The sequence below is a fragment of the Saccopteryx bilineata genome, chromosome 8 (genome assembly GCF_036850765.1).
Source record: "Saccopteryx bilineata isolate mSacBil1 chromosome 8, mSacBil1_pri_phased_curated, whole genome shotgun sequence".
Lineage (NCBI taxonomy): Eukaryota > Metazoa > Chordata > Mammalia > Chiroptera > Emballonuridae > Saccopteryx > Saccopteryx bilineata.
The window spans coordinates 50605783-50625371 of record NC_089497.1 but is presented as its reverse complement, the minus strand read 5'-3'; the positions used below and the strand labels follow the sequence as shown (position 1 = coordinate 50625371).

The following is a 19589-nucleotide window of genomic DNA, read 5'->3' as shown; positions in this document are numbered from 1 at the left end:
ATAAGAATAAAACTACAGCCACCTCTTATGAACTGGCTTTGTACAGAAGAAGACCTTTACTAATCAGCCTAGATAGAAATTTTTGGGCTTTCAAATCTTTTTTGGGCTTTCAAATCTTTTTTGGGCCTTGTGTGTGTGTGTGTGTGTGTGTGTGTGTGTGTGTGTGTGTAATTTCCCAATTAGAAAGGTTTGCTGATTTTCTTAAACAGTTTGTAGTCTCATGCTTTCCCTATTGTCTGTGTTCAGTCCTACAAGTTTTGGGGGGCATTTCAACAACCACTGTGTTCTTTTTGTTTTCTGTAGCCCCCAGGCATCCAAAGTCCATCAGTATTCAGATTCAGGTGAAAGAAACTAATCTCTTGGGAAGCCCCTTGAAAAGCAGGAATCTTGGATGTATGTTCTACTCCTCTCCTTCCCTCTGATGAGAGAAGGTGCAAGTTGTGCTTTCCTCCTGAACACAGGCTGTGTCAGTTTTGCAAAGGAGCTGACATAGCTGAAATACAATTAAATGGCTATGTTAGCCTATTTCAATGTAGCTGTTCTTAGTTTTGAGCTTGCCTGAATATAGCTTTTTACTGGTTTCTTGAGTTTTCATAAAAACTTTTGGACCTTACATTGTTGTTTTATCAGTATCTCTCTGAGAGAATGAGGTCTTGGGTTACCTATTTTGATATCTTGCTGATGTCACTCTCCATCAATTCTTATTTTTTTAAGTGAGAGAAAGGGGGGGGGTGACAGATAGGGACAGACAGCAAGGGAGAAATATGAGGAGCATCAACTCATAGTTGCAGCACCTTAGTTGTTCATTGATTGCTTTCTCATATGTGCCTTGACTGAGGTACAGGGGCTCAGCTGAGCCAGTGACCTCATACTCAAGCCAGTGACCTTGGGGTCATGTCTCTGATCCCGTGCTCAAGTAGATGAGAGTACACTCAAGCTGGTGAGTGCATGCTTAAGCTGGCGACCTCAGGGTTTCAAACCAGGGTCCTCAGCATCCCATGCTGTCACTCTATTCACTGTGCCACCTCCTGGTCAGGCATTTTTATTCTTTAAAAATTTTTTTAAAGACTTTATTTATTCATTTTAGAGAAGAGAGAGATAAGAGGGAGAGAAGCAGGAATCAACTCCCATATGTGCCTTGACCAGGTAAGCCCAGGGTTTTGAACTGACAACCTCAGTGTTACAGGTTGATGCTTTATCCACTGCACTACCACAAGCTTAACATTTTTATTTATTGATTTTAGTAAGAGAGGGAGAGAGAGAGACAGGAACATTGAGTTGTTCTTGTATGGGCCCTGACCAGGGATTTAACCAGCAATCCCTGCACTTCAGACAATGCTCTAACCAACCAAGAAATTCAGCCAGGGTGTGCCACTGATTAATCTAACAAAGGTTGGGACATTTTTTCACTTTGTCTCAAGGCTACGATGAACAGGACTCCAAGCAGCACTGGGTTGGTCTTATTGCTATGAAGCCAACCTTCTGTCCAGGTGTGAATGATCAGGGTTTATTCCAGACAGCCAGGATATAGTCTAAGGCTACCTGTCATCCATTAAGACCTACACAGGGAGGTCAGGGTGGTGACCTGTTGATCCTTGATAATCACGAGGCCTGAAAGCATCCCTCATGCCCCCATGGACAGACACTATGACTCATTCTTTCCCACAAACAAAAACACAAATTGCTGGGGTGTAGGACATCCCAGTTGAGGATTTGTTGTTAAACTTGACATGGACTGTTGCCTTGGTTTGGTTAAGCCATATGGGCAGGGCCACTGAGTAGTTACAGCCTCCACTGCCATACATGGATGGTATAACCCAGGGCTGCCTGGGCAGCAGAGTTTTTTATTTTGTTATCAGCCAGACTAGGACAAGGTTGTACAGGCCCATGTATTTATAAACATATAGGGGTGGAGTCCACATTCAGAAGCTGCTACTGATGGGATCAAGAACAGCAGAATGGGTTTGGACAGACCATGGCTACCTGTCACACTACCAGCTATAAATGCTGCAGGGCTCAGGAAGACCAGGTGATTGGCCAAGATCCAGTGTTGGATCTAGAGGAAAGAGAGAACACTGACCACATTCCTTTCCCTTCCCCGCACCTCCTGGAGTCTAAGGCCTCCCTCCCTTGGTCCCAGTCCCCAGCTGTTAACTCCCTTCAAGGACATAAAATCAGTGTGAATCCCATCCCAGTAGGTATAGCTGCATTTCTTCTACCAACAGCTACTCACACCCAGGCCTTTTGAGTCAGATATGAGTGGAACAAGAATTTTTATAAATTTAAAGCAAATATGTGGGCCACCATCAGAAGACTTGGCAAGCAGGGTACTCAATGACCAAGTAGTCATTGATATAATGATGTAGGATCAGTCATCCCCAGAAAGAACCCAAGGGGCTGAGGCCAGCATTAACTTAAAATCCAAGGCCCCCTTCTGTTCAGCCTGCTGCTTAGAAGATGCAGGGATCAGGAGAGCTGGGATGTTAGGGAGAAGAAAGGTACACCATACCTAGGAATGATGAGGGCACCATCTCCTATGCCTCTGACCCGATCTTTACTCAGGAGTTGGGCTCAAGATAAACCATTTCTGGAAAAAGTCACATTCAGTGACCAAACTGCCTCTCAAAAGTATATTAATAAGGAGAAAGCAAGGAGAGATCTTTGTGAGTTGATTTTTTAAATTTTAATTCTATTTTTTGTGAGTTAATTTTTTAAAAAAGTCTATTCCACTCTTTAAAAAAAGGTTTAATAATTTTAGAGAGTGAGGATGGGAGAGACAGAAACATCAGTCTGTTCCTGTATCCATTCCACTTCTTCCTTTTTTTTTTTTTACATGAGAGGAGGGGAGATAGTGAGACAGACTCCAACATGCGCCCAGACCAAGATCCACCCAGCAACATTCCCATTTGAGGATGATGCTCGAATTAACCAAGTTATTTTTAGCTCCTGAGGCTGATGACTGGACCACAAGCTATCCTCAGCACCCAGGGCTGATGCTCAAACCAACTGAGCCACTGGCTGTGGGAAGGGAAGAGAGAGAAAAGGGGCAAAGAAGCAGATGGTTGCTTCTCCTGTGTGCCCTTACTGGGAATCAAACCAGGGATGTCCGTATGCTGGGCAGATGCTCTATCCACTGAACCAACCAGCCAGGGCCCAATTCTTTTATAGAGCATTTTTCAATTCCTTTCTCTCAACCTTGCCATACTATTATATTTGAAGTGAATGTATTATAAACAGTATATAGTTAAGTCATTGTTTGTAATCCACTCTTCCAATCTTTGAATTTGAATTGGTGTGTTTAAAGTATCTACAGTTATTTGTCTTTTTTTTTTAAATACAAGAGGAGGCAGAGAGGGAGAGATAGAAAGAAAGAAAAAAAGAGAGACAGATAGAGAGAAAGAGATCAGTTTGTTTTTCCACATATTTATGCATTCATTGACTGATTCTTGTATGTGCCCTGACCAGGGATGAACCTACAACCCTGGAAATATTGGGACGACACTCGGACCAATGGAGCTACCTGGCCAGGGCCTATACTTAATTTAATCATGGGTATGTTATGGCATAGTTTGTCATTTTTCCCCCCTGTTCTTTTTAGTGCCTTTCTATGGGTTAACTGAACTATTTTAGTACATCTATTCTGATGTGTTGTGTTTCTGAGAGTATGTTTGCATTTTTTTAAAAAAATAGTTTACAGTATGGCGACTTGTCACAATCCACTGGTGTTATCACACTATCATTTCAAGGGAGTATCAAAACCTTACCTCCCTTTACATTACTTTGCCTTCTCCCATTTAAATATTGTCTTAAATATTTCTCCATACAAATATGGAAACACATTAGACAACATACCTATAATATTTTATTCTATCATCAAAAATAACTTTAAAAACTCAAGAGAGAAAAAGCCTAATGTATTTACCCATATTTTTGTTTACCAGTTTTTTTTCCTTTTCGATATTCCAAGGTTCCTTCTTATATTATTTGCTTTCTGTTTAGAGAACTTCCTCTTGCCATTCTTTTAGGGTAGGTATGATGTTGACAAAATTCTTTGTTTCCTTCTGAGAATGTATTGAGTTTTAGTTAATTCCTGAATATTATTTTTGCTGGGTATAGCATTCTGAGTTGCCAGGTTTTTTGTTTGTTTGTTTGTTTGTTTTTCCTGGAAGCACTTGAAAAAGATTCAGGTTTCCTTCTGGCCTCCACATTTTCTTATGAGAAAGTCACCATCATTCACATCGGTTTTTCCATATAGGTAAGTTGCCATTTCTCTTATGCTGTTTTTATAATTATTTTTCTTGGTTTTTAGTGTTCAGAGGCTTGACTATTATGTGACTTGTTGTAGATTTCTTGTGGTTCATTCAGTTCTGGAATCTATAGATTCATGTATTCTACCAAATTTTGAAAGTTTTCAGCCATTATTTCCATATATATATATATATATATATATATATATATATATATATATATTTTAAGCCTCATTTTTCTCTCCTTATTAACTGTATTTCCACTGCTATAAAAGGTAGAGTATATGGCAGTGGTGGGTATTCTGGCTCCCCATATGATTTCTTCTGATACCACAGGTAATAGGTTTCATCATCACCCAGCAGAGTTAAAAGTCCCAGCTTCTTACTCAGCTTTTGTTCAGTATGAGAAAATGATACTCCACTCAGGAGAAAGTTGAGGCACTATTTTACAGCCTAATGAGGGTGAAAATTTAGGCTCCCCAATCTGCCTTTGCTTGAGTCGTTTGGGATGGGGCAATACGTTTTTTTCTGTAGAGGTTAGCTAGAGTAGAGAGATTATTTTCTAAAAATTCTTTCTCAATAGGCTACCCCTTTCCTCATCATTTGGCTAGAGAGAAGTAGCTTTTGTTGGTATTTTTTGTTTGTCTGTGCCCATTGGCAGACCCAGGTTGCCAACTTCTTCAGCTCCAATTTTGGGATATGTGAAGCAAAAAGAAAACCCAGGAAACTTACCAATATGTCATTCCTTAGGACTTGGAGACTTTGGCAGTCTGACTTATCTCCATCTTTTCCAGTCATCATATGTTTGCGTAATATATGGTACTTAGGGGTTTTAGTTGTATTCAGTGGGAAGAATAGGGAAAAGTGCATCTACTCTATTGTCCCATCAGCAGTACACCTTGTTATCTTTTCAATCTCATCTTTATTTGTTGTTACATCTCTATTTTCATTCCAAATATTAGAGCATCAATTAGATTGCTACAGAAAGTGGCAACACTTCTGGTGCTATTAATTTTGAAACATTTCTAAGGTTAACAATCTATGATTTCCACAGGAATTCTCCCTTGGCCAGTCTCTCAGGATTTTTCTTTCTCTGATTTTCTCCTACTCTTAAAATCTACACTTAATTATTTTCTACTGTATGTCTCTGTTTTCAGTGGTTTCATTCTATCTTCCACCAAAGTTATAATCTTTGGATAGAATTTGTGTTGTATATTTTTACTTTTACTTAAACTGTCACTTGGCCTACAACATAATTACAGGGGATCCCTGGGTTATGACAGTCTTGACATATGATATTTTGAGTTTACGATTCTCACTGCTATAAAAACTTAAAAAAATTGAGACGTGAGTGTTTCAGCTTATGCCATTAATGGTTAGTGTCATACATACAGACTACATGGGTGAACTATGTAGTTTGGTTGCACACAGCGAGAAAATACTCAATAACACTGCATATGAGTGAGGGATTTGGCGTCCCCCAGTACGATTACATACACCATTTTGAACTGTTAAAAGCACAAGTGATCCATTTGTGTTAGGCAAGGGTTTGTTTTGACTTACACCAAAATTCGGGTTATGTTACTGTTGTAGAAACGGAACTGTGTCATAACCAGAGGGCACCCTGTATGGAAAATTGTAAAAATTAAATGAAATATTTTTGATGATGAATTGATAAATTTGCAAATCACATCCCACTTACCCAGTAATAATAATTTCTGGATATGTTTGAGTTCCAAGGTTCCAAGCTCCTCCACTGATTGGCCACTCCTAAATATATTATTCAGGAAGAATTTTTTAAGTTTATTTTTAAAATTTGAGTACCTTAAACATTTTAAGTAAAAATATTTTAAAATAAGGGTAAATATTTTTCTTAGCAGTCAGTAGCTGTAAAGTAATAGAGGATGAAGTATGTGGCTATATTTTAATTCTTTCAGCAAACAATTCCAAATATATAATTTCATCACCTTTAAAAATATAGATTTTAACAAAAATTACCATTTATATTAAAAAGTCAAAGAAGTATTTCAGTCATACAAATACAATGCTGCTATATTTGCCATATAATCTGTGTACTGCCAAACTATTGTGGTGCTGTTTAACACAGAAGACTATGTAAGTTGTGCCTCCCCTGGAGCTGTCCCTCCCAATAGTCCTGTACAAATAATAGAAGTCATAATAGATGGTTTAGTACAATTATAAGTATTTGAATCTTGTGATTAAATACAATAAAATGGAATTCCAAAAAGTAATTTAACAAATGACTTTTGATAATTATGTATTGTTAGCCATTGATTGATAAGAGATAATTAACTAAAAAGAGTTCACCTGAATTTCTTAAAATATAATCTTTCATCCAAAATAATTAAAAGTTACATCTTATCATTCAAATCTGTTACTTTAAAAATATACTTAGTATATAAATACATATGCTAGATAAGTATATCTTAGTATATAATTGTATGCATATTATATAAGAAATTTATATTCCTGTAGGTTTAAAGCTATGTAGCATTCAGGAAATTTAAATTCCAGAGACTATATCTTTTATTGATTCCAGCTTGTGACTTCAAAGAATTTAATTCAACTCTACTTTCATAGAAAGTCAGAAAAAAATATAACAAAAAAGTGTCACACATGATATAAATATGAATACAAGACAATGTATTTTTAATTGTTAGTTTTACCTTATTACTGTATCCTTGTTTTTTATGCTTTGCTCCTATAGCATAGAGCACCAGAATCAAATCTGGTGGGCAATCAGCAAAGTAGGCTGTGCATGTAACTGGTGATTCGTGAATGTCCATGGGATATGGATTTTCAAAGATTGGAAAACTAATAGATGAACAAAATATATTAGGTTCATTTTCCAAATATAAAATAACTTTTATAAAAACAAACCCTAAAATCTTCTATATATTAATTATACATTTCATTTCATTGTTTTTAAGCATCATAAAACAAGAATCATAAGAATAACAACATCCTTTTAAAAATATTTATCTACCAACAATATTGGTAGAATTTTACTTGTATAAATGAATTTTCTTTTCATAATTAAAAAATTCCACAGTGATGTCACTTTTATCTAAATATTTATATAACATACATATAAGTACTAAAATAGCTTAGTGAATTTGACATGTTTTTCAAAGGGAGATAATATATGAGTGTTTTGTGTTTGTTTTTTGCAGGAGTAATGGAAAGATGTGTGTGCTTATACCATTTTTAAGATAATCCCTGTGTAAACAAGAGAACAGAGTGAGTTGCAGACTCGTGGATGCAGTACATTTCCTAATGTTCCAGTCAAAATGGCAGAGAAGGTGGAAACTACACTCATCTCCTACCATTACCACATCAAAATTATAACTAAATTATAGAATAACCCACCTGGATAACCATCTGAAGACTAGCTGAACAGAAATCCTATACGTAAAGATATTCAGAAGAAGACACATAGAGGCTGGTAAATGGGGTGGGCACACAAAACAAACTGGCCCTGCTCCTACGTGTGGCAATTGAGGATTCAGAGGGATCTTCAGTTGCAGAGGTTTCCCCTGAGAAATGAAGGGTTTCAGCCCCACACCATGCTACCCAGCCCTGAACACCAGTGCCAGGAAGAGGAGCCCATATAACATTTGGCAGTGAAAATCAACAAGGCTTCCATCCACCCACATGGGACAGGAGACTGCTGGAAATTCAGGCGTTCTCTTATAGGGACAACACACAAACTCTTGCTCACTGGCACTCAACCTGGATTCAGGTGGAGGGACAAGAGCTATACAGGGAGAGACTGAGTTGTGTGGCTTTGGGAAAAGGACTGAAGGAACTGACACCAGTGTTTCTGTGTTGAGCCCTCCTTCAGGATGGCCCTCGGACACCATCTTTCCTGGGCTGGGTCTTCCACCCACACGGCATAGCTCTGATAAGCTACGTCAGCTCCACCCTGACAACTCCCTGAGACTGTACCCTATCCAATTCACATACAGCCTAAGGCTCCAGTCAGTGGCAACCAGCCTGGGTCTGCATTGCAGTCTGTCTTTAAAAACCCTTGAAGAATTGCTGTCAAACTCAGAGAGTGCCAGAGACACACAGGGAGAAACAGCTGCATGGCTTCAGGATGATGAGGAGCTTTCTGTGCTAACAACAAGTGCCTTTTTCCTTGTATTAAGCCTTCCCTCCACATGTCCAAATCTTAATATGCATTCTCCTAATAAATTCTACTAGCTCTCCCTGAGAAAATCCCTGAGACTGTGTCCCACCTCAAAGGTCTGCAGGCCCCAGGTGGGTTGCAGTTGGCCTTGGTGTACCCTGAAACTTAGGTTGAGTGACATCAGACCCTGCGCTGGTGCCAATATCAACCTGATGTACACCTTGGCCCCACCCCAGTGATACCTGAGACACTCCGGCATGCAGTACCATCTAAGGTCCTTTCAGTGGTTGAGCACTGCATACAGCTGGCAAGTCTTAGGGTGCCCTGGGCCTTCTGCTGATCTGCCATAGGCCTGGCACTGGTGTCAGCTGGCATCAGTTTGTAGCTTGGTCCTTCCCACACCGACTCAGGCCCAGCAAAGGCAGCTACCAACCTTAGATTATAGCTACTAACAGTTATTCCTGGGCTGGTACCAGGCAGCAGTTAACATTGATGCACATCAAAGTCCCTCCTAAGAAGCCCCAGAACAAATACACCCAGTAGCAGGTTTCAGACCAGAACGGAACACTATACAATTATCTCTACAAGTGGCACATCCAAGGAGAAGTCTCAGCAGATACCAATCTCAGCTGAGAAAAATTCTACCTCTTGGGTAAGTCCCTGCATAGCACCTCGTGTATTGTGATAAGTGGCCAATACTCACTGGAGCCAGCCTAAGGGGCCAACAGTAATCAAGATTTAACTTCACCCCCGGCCGGTTGGCTCAGCGGTAGAGCGTCGGCCTGGCGTGTGGAAATCCAGGGTTCAATTCCTGGCCAGGGCACACAGGAGAAGCACTCATCTGCTTCTCCACCCTTCCCTATCTCCTTTCTCTCTATCTCTCTCTCTTCCCCTCCCACAGCCAAGGCTCTGAGAATGACCCTATGGCCTCCACCTCAGGCGCCTGAATGGCTCTGGTTACAACCAGAGCAATGCCCTACATGGACAGAGCATCGCCCCCTGGTGGACTTGTCAGGTGGATCTTGGTCGGGTGCATGTGGGAGTCTGTCTCTCTGGCTCCCTGCTTCTCACTTCAGAAAAATACAAAAAAAAAAAAAAAAAGATTTAACTTCACCAAAAGGGAACATATAACCAACACAAGATACACTCCTGGAGCACCCAGATTGGATGATCAGGAAAACTGTGCCACTGGGCCGCACAGGATCCTTACTACGTAGGGCCACCACACCAAAACTGGGGGACAGAGCAGATTTAGCTAATTCATAGGAACAAACACAGAGAGGGAGCCAAAATGTGGAGAAAAAGAAACATGTTACAAATAAAAGAACAGGAGAAATCTACAGAAAAAGAACTGAATAAAATTAAATCAAGTAATACAAAGCTCACAACAGCAGTTATAGGGATTCTCAATAAAGTAAATGAGAACTTCAACAAAGTTTTGTTGTTTAAGAAGACACCTGCATATTATCATAGAAGACTGCATCAAGCAATTGAGATTTGGGAGCTGAACCAAAGCCTCTTCTAAAGCACAGTATACTGCATTTAAATAAGATTTCCATCTCAGTATTGCTAAGATATAAGAGAAATCTCATTTGCCTTTGTCTTATATCTCTGTTCACCTCTCTCTCTCTCTCTCTCTCTCTCTCTATCTCTCTCTCTCTCTCTTTTTAAATTTTGGCCAGAGTGTCCACTTATCCCAGTCAAAGATTTACAGTACACATCATCCTCAGAATCCATAAATGTGTTCCTGGCCTACTGTCTGAGCTTAGAAGAATTATCATTACAAACATATTTTATCCACTCACAATATTAAAAAAGAACTTGAAAGTTTAAAACAAAAAAAATAAATACATCTATACTGAAGAAAGTGAATATTAAAGTATATTGGTCCTTGGAGGATGTTAGACAATTAAACAAGGTATGAGGAACCGACAAATAGGGCACGGGGAGAACTGAATACGAATGAGATCAGAAGAGACATTTAAAAAACCCGATACTAGAACTTAGAGGAAGAGGCACAAATTTTAAGCAAGTTTAACAGTGGCTAGGCAAAATTCAGCTATAATGATTTTTACAGCCCAAATCCTACATCCCTATCAAAATATTAAAATATATGCCATAAACTGGCATAAAGAACAACTTTGGCTTTTACATTAACAAAGTACATAGAAAGCAGAACTCAGACTGTAATTTTTTTAAACAAAAATTTATTGATCCATTGGTCTGAGTGTCTATTTTTCTGCCAATACCATGCTGTTTTGATTGTCGTGGCCCTATAATATAGTTTGAAGTCAGGTATTGTAATGCCCCCAGCTTCATTCTTTTTCTTTAGGATTGCTTTGGCTATTTGGGTTTTTTTATAGTTCCATATAAATCTGATGATTTTTTGCTCTATTTAAAAAAAAAGTCATTGGAATTTTGATGGGAATTGCATTAAATTTGTATATTGCTTTGGGTAATATGGCCATCTTGATTATATTTATTTTTCCTAACCAAGAACAAGGAATATTCTTCCATCTCATTATGTCTTTTTTGATTTCCCTTAACAATGGTTTATAGTTTTCATTATATAAGTCCTTTACATTCTTTGTTATGTTTATTCCTAGGCATTTTATTTTTTTTGTTGCAATAGTGAAGGGGATTATTCTTCTGAGTTTGTTCTCAAATGTTTCATTGTTGGCATATAGAAAGGCTTGATGACTGGATAAAGAAGATGTGGCACATATACACTATAGAATACTACTCAGCCATAAGAAATGATGACATTGGATCATTTACAGCAAAATGGTGGGATCTTGATAACATTATACAAAGTGAAATAAGTAAATCAGAAAAAACCAGGAACTGCATTATTCCATACATAGGTGGGACATAAGAGTGAGACTAAGAGACATTGATAAGAGTGTGGTGGTTACTGGGGAGGGGGGAGGAGGAGAAGGAAAGGGGGAGGTGGAGGGGCACAAAGAAAACTAGATAGAAGGTGACAGAGGACAATCTGACTTTGGGTGATGGGTATGCAACATAATTGAACGACAAAATAACCTGGACATGTTATCTTTGAATATATGTATCCTGATTTATTGATGTCGCCCCATTAAAAAAATAAAATTATAAAAAAATTTATTGAAAACATACTCCATGAGGAGACAAAACCCCATCTTCATGAGGCCTACAGTCTGGCAGGGAGACAATCTTAAAAACAATAACAAATGGAAATTTTAATCTTTGTCAAAAGCTGTGAAGAAGTGAAACATAAGAGATGGCCCTTAATAGGATATTTGACCAAATTATATACATAACAATAGACTTTTTAACAAGAAATGATATCTGACTTGAGATTCTTATGAACAAGATAGTAACAAGGAGAAAAAGGAAGAGAAATTCATGCAGAGGAGTGAGGAGTGAGAAATATATGAAAGTTCTACAAATATAAGAGGCTGAAAGATGATCAGTGGGTCCAGGTTATAGAATGAGGGAAAATCAGTTTTAGGCCTATCATTATTTCTAACAAATATGTGTAACATGGAAGACAATGTTTATCAATTTTAAGTCTATGTTTTATTGTCCTTGTAAAGGAGTGGAAAGCATTAACCATTCTTACAGCAATATTTTCTATTTGTTCTCATTGCTCACAACATAATGAAAAGAAAAAGAAGGCCTCCCTCTTATCTTCCCCCAAACTCCTGCTCTTTTGTATTGACTGCTGAAATAGTCCAATAATACTTTTATCATGCATCATTTTCCTTTAGTCAATAGCTTAGCAGATGGCCACATAATAAATGCATTAAACAAGTTTTCATAATAGTTGCTTTTGCTTAAGAAAACAGTAGGTATATGATCCATTTTGTTTGTTCTAATACTCCAAAAATTAGGTGCTTTAAAATATTTATTTTCTTAGTGTTCTCTTAACTTTTTTCAGTTCAGATTTTGTTATTGAACTAAATTACATTTCTGTAATTCTATCTAAATAATCCTCCACATAAAAAATATTTACCATCTAAAAACTCTAATGTCATTTATAATGTCCTCCAGTATTTTAACTGTAATGAGTTGATTTTAAAAATAGTGTTTTTCTGAACATGGATAACTTACTTGCTTTGTGTCAGGTCAACCACAATGAGATCTTTCTCCAGAAGTACTACAACGGCATAGGGTTCTTGAAATTCTACAAGTTAAAAACAATGAGAAAGATTTCATATTTCACATTTATAAAATCGCCAAACTTACATTTCCTTTATCTGCTGTACAAATGTTATTTAAATTATTTGAGAACACCAAATTATGAGCCAAAGTAAGAAGTACCAAAAGCACATTTATAAATAAATAAGTAATATATTGTATTTCTCAAACTTCATGTTTAAGATGGTTACAGGGAGCAAGGAAAAAGTTTGCATAGCATAGAGTTAAATATATCTCAAAAGTAATGAGGCAGTGATAGTAACAGTTTATTTCAGGAGAGTCTGTCATCTCCATCTCACATTTATCTTATTCTTCCGTAAAAGTTATTTAATTTCATGCTTATAAGGAGATATACTAAAGAAATAGTTACGTATTCATGTCCTTATGAGAGCAACACTCATACCAAAATATTTACTTTCAATTCAATGTAATTAACGTGTATTTAAAGATTGCCTACTATGTGCCCAATGGTATTTAACTCAAAAGAGCAGAGAATCTAAAGATAATCTAGGATTTTCAAGTTCTTAAAATCCAACTCTCCCTTTCTCCCTTCCTTCCTTTCTTTCTTCAATATGTTCCAGAAACTATAAGAATAAAGGACATATGAGATTGTCAAGGTCCATGTTCTCATTGAGTTTACATTCTGGGCATGTATACAGACCATGAACAAGGAAACAAATAAGATTAATTCTGAAAGTAATATGAGCTATGAAAAAATAATATGGATAATGGTATAAGAAATGACTTGTGGTTGGTGTGGGAGCACCAATTTAGTTGTAGTGGTCAGGGAAGACATTGCTTTTCATCTACAACAAAGGACTAAAGGGAAAGCCACAATTAAGGTGTTATCCTCTATTTAAAGAAGAAGTATTCACAAAAACATTTTATATACACGATATTTCTCAATAGCTAGAGCAGGTATTACTGTTTTTCTATTTCATAGGGAATACTGAGATCCAAAACTGTTACAAGATTGGGACGAGTTCACAAAGCTAGTAAGTAATTGAGCTGAAACTTTAATCCAGAATGTCTGACTCTAAATTCGATCCTGGTTTCATTATACCCATGGTTTCTACTCGTCAGTTTAAGAGGTATTTAATCCTAAATTCAACAATCATTTGGCAGTAATTTTGTTCACAGTATTCAAGTTTTGAATGGGAAACTGAAACAGATGGCCTTCACAGTCCTTCCAGTCCAGAGAAGCTGTAGAACCTATTCAAAAATCACATGCTACGAGAGAAAAAAGAAATCCTCAAACTTGCAAACTCAAAAAGAGCATGCCATTGTTTGCATGTGCATATCTATATGACAGCATGCCCTCATGTGTTTGCTATTCAAACTGTGCTTAAACTGAGCTTCAGCTTCTTTCCCCTTCTTCCTTATCTATTAAAGCTATTTTTCAACATTATTTCAATTCTTCTGGTTTGTTTTTGTTTGCTTATTTGTTTTGATTTTCAGCTGGAAGAACACTGGGGTTTTATGCTACTTGTTTCCTCTTTTTCTTCTCTCCCCTTTTAAGAAAAATCATCTATTGGAAAGCATAGATTTTTTTTGGGGGGGGGGGAACTACATAAGAAATTTAGTAATAGTGGTTGCCTCTGGAAGGGCATAGAGAAAGTTTTAATTATATACTGTTATGTATTGTAGGGTATGTTTCTGGCATTTTTAATGTATTGTTTTAATTAGAAATAGTTAATAATAATAAAGACCATTTATACTTTACTGAGTAAAATAAAACTATTTCTCCTAGTCCCGGATAAATGAAAAGTTCCACCCTCATTACCACTTCTTTGGAAAACAGACATACATGTATGTGGCTTGGAAGTGATTAGACTCGGTTACAATACATTTGTAATTTATTTAACATCACTAGAAGTTGTCCTAACGTTCCTACTGCTGTACAGAAATTTATATACAAATACACAAACCAGTTTTATCTCTGCAACCACACATTTTGAGCATTTCATTACTGGCACACACATCTTTCTCTAGGCTCTTTAATTGGAGGCATTTTAGTAAAGTAAGTTTTTGGTCCTCTGTTCTTTCTTTGTTTCTTTATCATTCATTCTTATAACTTCGAAGGACATCTATATTCTGATGTTCACAAATAAATATTAAAGATTTTCTCCTCTTATTTTCTGTTCTTTAAACAACTCCATAATCAGATTTATCTTTCTCTCCTTCTAAAAACATTACTTACTGCATATGAAACTACTATTTTTAAAATACTATCTTTGCCTCGCCTATCACGTTACTCCTAATATAATTGTTGAACAACTTCAGCGGGTTTTCCTCTTCATTGCTATAGGCAGTACTCTGTTTCAGATCTACCATTTTAAAGCACATTATCACAAAGCCTCCCAGCTGGAATCTGGAATTTTGTAGATTTCAGTGTCTCTCTCTCTCTTCAAAGCCACACACTCCTTTAGGGCAAATCTTACTAAAAACACTGCTTTCTTTCATCTTTGTATTTTCTCAGAATTCCTCTGTAGCTCCCTTATTTCCAAATATCTCCAAAGGCTTTTGATTTTTTTCTCTAAATTGACCTTATGCGAACAAAGCTCACAATTTCTAAAACCTTTACTCAATATCCTTTTTCAAGGCCCAAATCATTCTTCAAAGCCTATCTAAATTCTACTTTTTCCTCAAAGCTCTGCATGAATATTTCAGTCAACTGATTAGCCTTAAATTAATACACTTTAAAAACTCTGACCCATATAACTCAGTACTTGAAATGTCATATTTTTAAAATTTGTCATAATTATTTCCTTCATCTGACCAGATTTTATATAGTTTGACATCAGAGATCAGTTTCATACTTCACCTGTATTCTCAACAGCTTCTTACAGTATTGAGGCCATAGAAACATTCAATAAATATTTGTTGATTAACAACACAGGTAATTCGTCTGTCCCCAGCAACTCTAGAAATAAAGTGCCACATTGACTGGTATCTCCTATCAACCCATCTTTTAAATATAAAACTAAAGAATTTAAAAAATAAATATGCATGATAAAACTCACTATTTGTCTTCATAGTTTATAATTTACATTCACTTTAGCCCTTCAGTTATCATTTGGAATCAATATAATTATTCTCTTTCTACAAATGATCAATGAAACTCATAAAGGTAAAGTTACTTACCCAAGGTCACATAGCTTGTAAATGGCAGAGCTAAATCATAGACCCAAATATTCTCCAAGTCCCTCTTGAAAATGTGGTAATGTATATATACACTGTTGTTTTAATCATATACTCCTAGTTCCCTTTCTATAGTTTCACCCTTTTAAATGTTTAGATTCATCATTAAAATATTTCATTGTCATTAGATTCATTATACAATTCACATATAGTTTAGATTAGTTTTTGTTTATAAAAGGTTTTTATATTTGGAATGGTAAAAATATATAAGCATCTTTTCTCTCAAAGACTCTTCTGACAATTACTCCCAGAATTGTGATAAATCACTAACCACACATCAGCAATCCCAGAGTAAGCAGAGGTGCCGCAGTTGCATCTGAAGCAAAGCCAGATGTGAAATGGATGCAGCACCACCAGGGTTACAGATCACTGATATTAGGTAAGTGCTTTAACTTTGATTGGCTTTGGAATGGGATGGGTGGAGCTGGTCTAGGAGAGGCTATTAGGAGACCTCAGTTTCCCCAAGTGATTTCACCCTGGACCCCTCTAAGACCCTCCCAGCTCAGCTTCCACCATCCTTATCAAAGTTTAAAGCACTTACCTGACATTGAACCTGAAACTCCAGCACTGCTGCATTACGTCTGCTTACTTCCAGTTCATCAAGTAGGTACAGTTACAGAACCTGCTCCCGCACCTGTAGCTCACAGTGTTGGACCACAGTGGATGTCAGCTGCCAAAACTAAAAATACTTAAGCTTAATTTTGTTAGGAACTAATTTCAAAAATTACTTTCAATACTAAGAGTTTCATTTAGTTACTTACCATTTGGATAGGGTGTGTCACATAAAGTTAGAAATTCAACAATAGGATGATCCATTTCAAGTACTGTAATGGCTTTTCCATGCATGATGGTTAAGCTTGGTCTTCTGCAAGCTTTGTCATAAGACAGTCCACCAGAAAATATTATAAATGGTTCACTACATAGGAAAAAAGTTAATAAGACTGAGAAGTCATTTAAGATGACACAATGTCACAGGAGCCATTAACAGACTTAGTGGAGAGTTTATACAAAGTAATTACACAGAACAAAAGGCTTTCCAAAATATTGTATCTCACCCCAAAATTTACTATTCTACCATTTCTATTTTTCTTAACATGTTGAGGTCACTGCAGGAGGGAAAGGCAGTGAGGTAGGAGAGAGGTGGAGGTGTTCACTGAGTCAAAAAGACATATTCACATATACTGATAGTTGGTTCCCAAACTTTAAATCACTACCATCAGAATATAGGCTATGTTAGTTCATCACATTAACCAGTTTGAACATGGGGCCCAAAATCCTTAAAAGAAAAAAGAAGAAAATTTCAATATGAAATAAAATGTGACAGCAGCAGACCCAGAATGGCAGGTCACATGAAAATTCTACCTAATAAAACTTCTGTGGGGAAGGGGTTATGATAAAAAGATGAAGAAAACTAATGAGCAAAGGAAAAATAGTTCACAAGAAAATATGTGTAATCTTATTCTCAACTTTACTTAGTTCTAGCCAGCTTTATTTAACTTGTAAAATTAACTTCAATATTTTTATTCTCAGTTGCAAGATACAATTAGATTACAGAGTGGGACTGAGATGACTGTAAGATATAGCTATTAGAAAGTTATGAAATACCTTCATAATTTTTCACTTTTCTCAAATACCTATATTTCTAGTATATGTATATAAAAGGAAATAAGTGATGCTATAAATTATTTCAGTAAGTAAATACCAGACTGAAAATAGTCTTCTTTAAAAATATTTTAAAAAGAGCTAGACTTTTATTGTACCAAGTTCTTTGAGAATATGTATTTCTCTAAATAATTCACTTCCATCCATCTGCTAAACTGACAGATCTACTTATTTCTAGAAATCACTCTATAAGATTTCTCTTTCTCTTCCATTCTGTACTGTACATAGTACCAAACACTACCAATGGGACAGTTGCTAATTTTATGCTGGCTATGTAACAAAACAAAACAAAACTTTTAAAGTGGCCATCAAAACCTACATATAAAATACATGTACTAATTTTTACTTATAATTCTGTTGTAATGTTTTGAAATAAATATTTGAGTTGTCAGCTATAAAAGCAAAATGGCTCTAATTTATTTTCCCTGAGCTTCATATCAGTTGACTTGAGTTACTCATTCCCCAGTAATTTGGCATAATAAATTACTAACCTCTAAATAGTGGTATTAAGAAACACCTTTGTTCTTTCTATAAACTATGTACTTATATTATAAATAATATTTGTCCATATTTAAAAATCATTTATGATATGAATATGGGATTTTGTACCTTTGTTGGTTGTTTTGTTTGTAACAGGGGTCATGACTTGGAGAACATAGTATCTTTTCATATATATTGACCTTAATGTCTGCTTCAAATATTAATAAAGGCCATAACTACCTATTTGTTCCATGTAAAAGTGAGTGAATTTACTCTCATCTCCTACTACTAATCTAAAATAGATAAGAAGTGATTTATTCTCCCTCTTTTAAAATTTTTTTTATTAATTTTTAGAGAGAGAGAGACAGAAAAATCAATGTTTCTGTATGTTCCCTGACCAGGGACCAAACTGGCAACCTCTGTGCTTCAGAACAACACTCAAACCAACCTGGCTATCTAGCCAGGGAATATTTTCCCTCTTTTTTGTAAGCACTTTGGAAAAGATATTCTTTTTAATATTAAAAGACAGCAATATTTACTCACATTATGACCCTGTATCAGAAAACACTAGGTGTAAACTTAATTATATATGCATTTCTTTGTAAACTACTGAATGATTAAATATAAAGTGATTTACTCAGGAAAATGCTCAGGGAACCACTCATAGATAATTGCATTAGATATTTAATTATCACAGTAAATCCTCATAAGTATTGTCCTCATTTTATTAATGAGTTTAAATAACAACGAAGCAGAAAAACCCAAAAGAAAACTGAGATCTATCGGACAGACTTCAAAGTCTATTCTCCTAAACAGTGGTCTAAAATGCCTGTAAGTATATAGCTACAAAATTACTAAATCATGGCTCTGAAAATTGGTAATATATTGGCATACTGTGCTATATGTACATATAAAGTAAATTTTATGTAATCCTCAAAACTCTGTAATCCTCAACCCTGATGAGAAAAGTATCATTAGCCCTATTTTGTAGATGAGGAGTCTAGGATTAATACAGATTAAATAACCTAGTCAGAGTCAAGCAGCTAGTGAGGAGACACAGATTCAGATCCAGACTCCAAATTCCATGTTTTCTATTTCTAGTCTAATGTTTCTCAAACTGCAAAACACAACTTAATAGGTGTTTTGCAAAAAATAAAAATAAAAATGTTCTTAATAATTTGACACTTGCAAATCATATCCTCCCTTTGAAATTTTACAACTCATGTTGTATATTAAAGATTCTGAGCAATTATAAAAAATTCAACTTACTTTTATATAACTGGAATTTTCTCAGATTTCTTAAATTTATCTGATTATAGATTCCTTTTTTCCATGAATACAATTAGTGATTAAAGGAAGATAATTTGGTAAGTGCTGTACTAAATTGTCTTCTTTAATTAATGCAAATGTATCTTGGGATACTTATCAGGTGGATTACTATAAAAGAAATAGATAACAGGTCCTGCCCGGTTGGCTCAGTGTTAGAGCATTGGCCCAGTGTGTGGATGTCCTAGTTCGATTCCCAGTCAGGGCACACAGGAGAAATGACCATCTTCTTCTCCAGTCCTTCCTCTCCCCTTTCTCTCTTTCTCTCTCTTCCCTCCCACAGCTATGGCTTCACTGGTTTGAGTGTATCAGCCCAGCTGCTGAGGATGGCTTGTGGAGCC

General features: G+C 36.3%; 1 protein-coding gene across 4 annotated transcripts in view; it reads right to left on the bottom strand.

Annotated features, from left to right (window-relative positions):
• Positions 1 to 19589, bottom strand: part of STXBP5L (syntaxin binding protein 5L) — a 374922-nt gene that overhangs the window by 184294 nt on the left and 171039 nt on the right. For all 4 annotated transcript variants that reach the window (XM_066240760.1, XM_066240762.1, XM_066240761.1 and 1 more), the window contains exons 11-14: positions 16542 to 16696; positions 12493 to 12565; positions 6935 to 7082; positions 5950 to 6017 (exon numbers count right to left, since the gene is read on the bottom strand). In XM_066240760.1, the coding sequence (XP_066096857.1) occupies positions 5950 to 6017; positions 6935 to 7082; positions 12493 to 12565; positions 16542 to 16696 (444 nt within the window). The remainder of the gene's footprint in view (positions 1 to 5949; positions 6018 to 6934; positions 7083 to 12492; positions 12566 to 16541; positions 16697 to 19589) is intronic.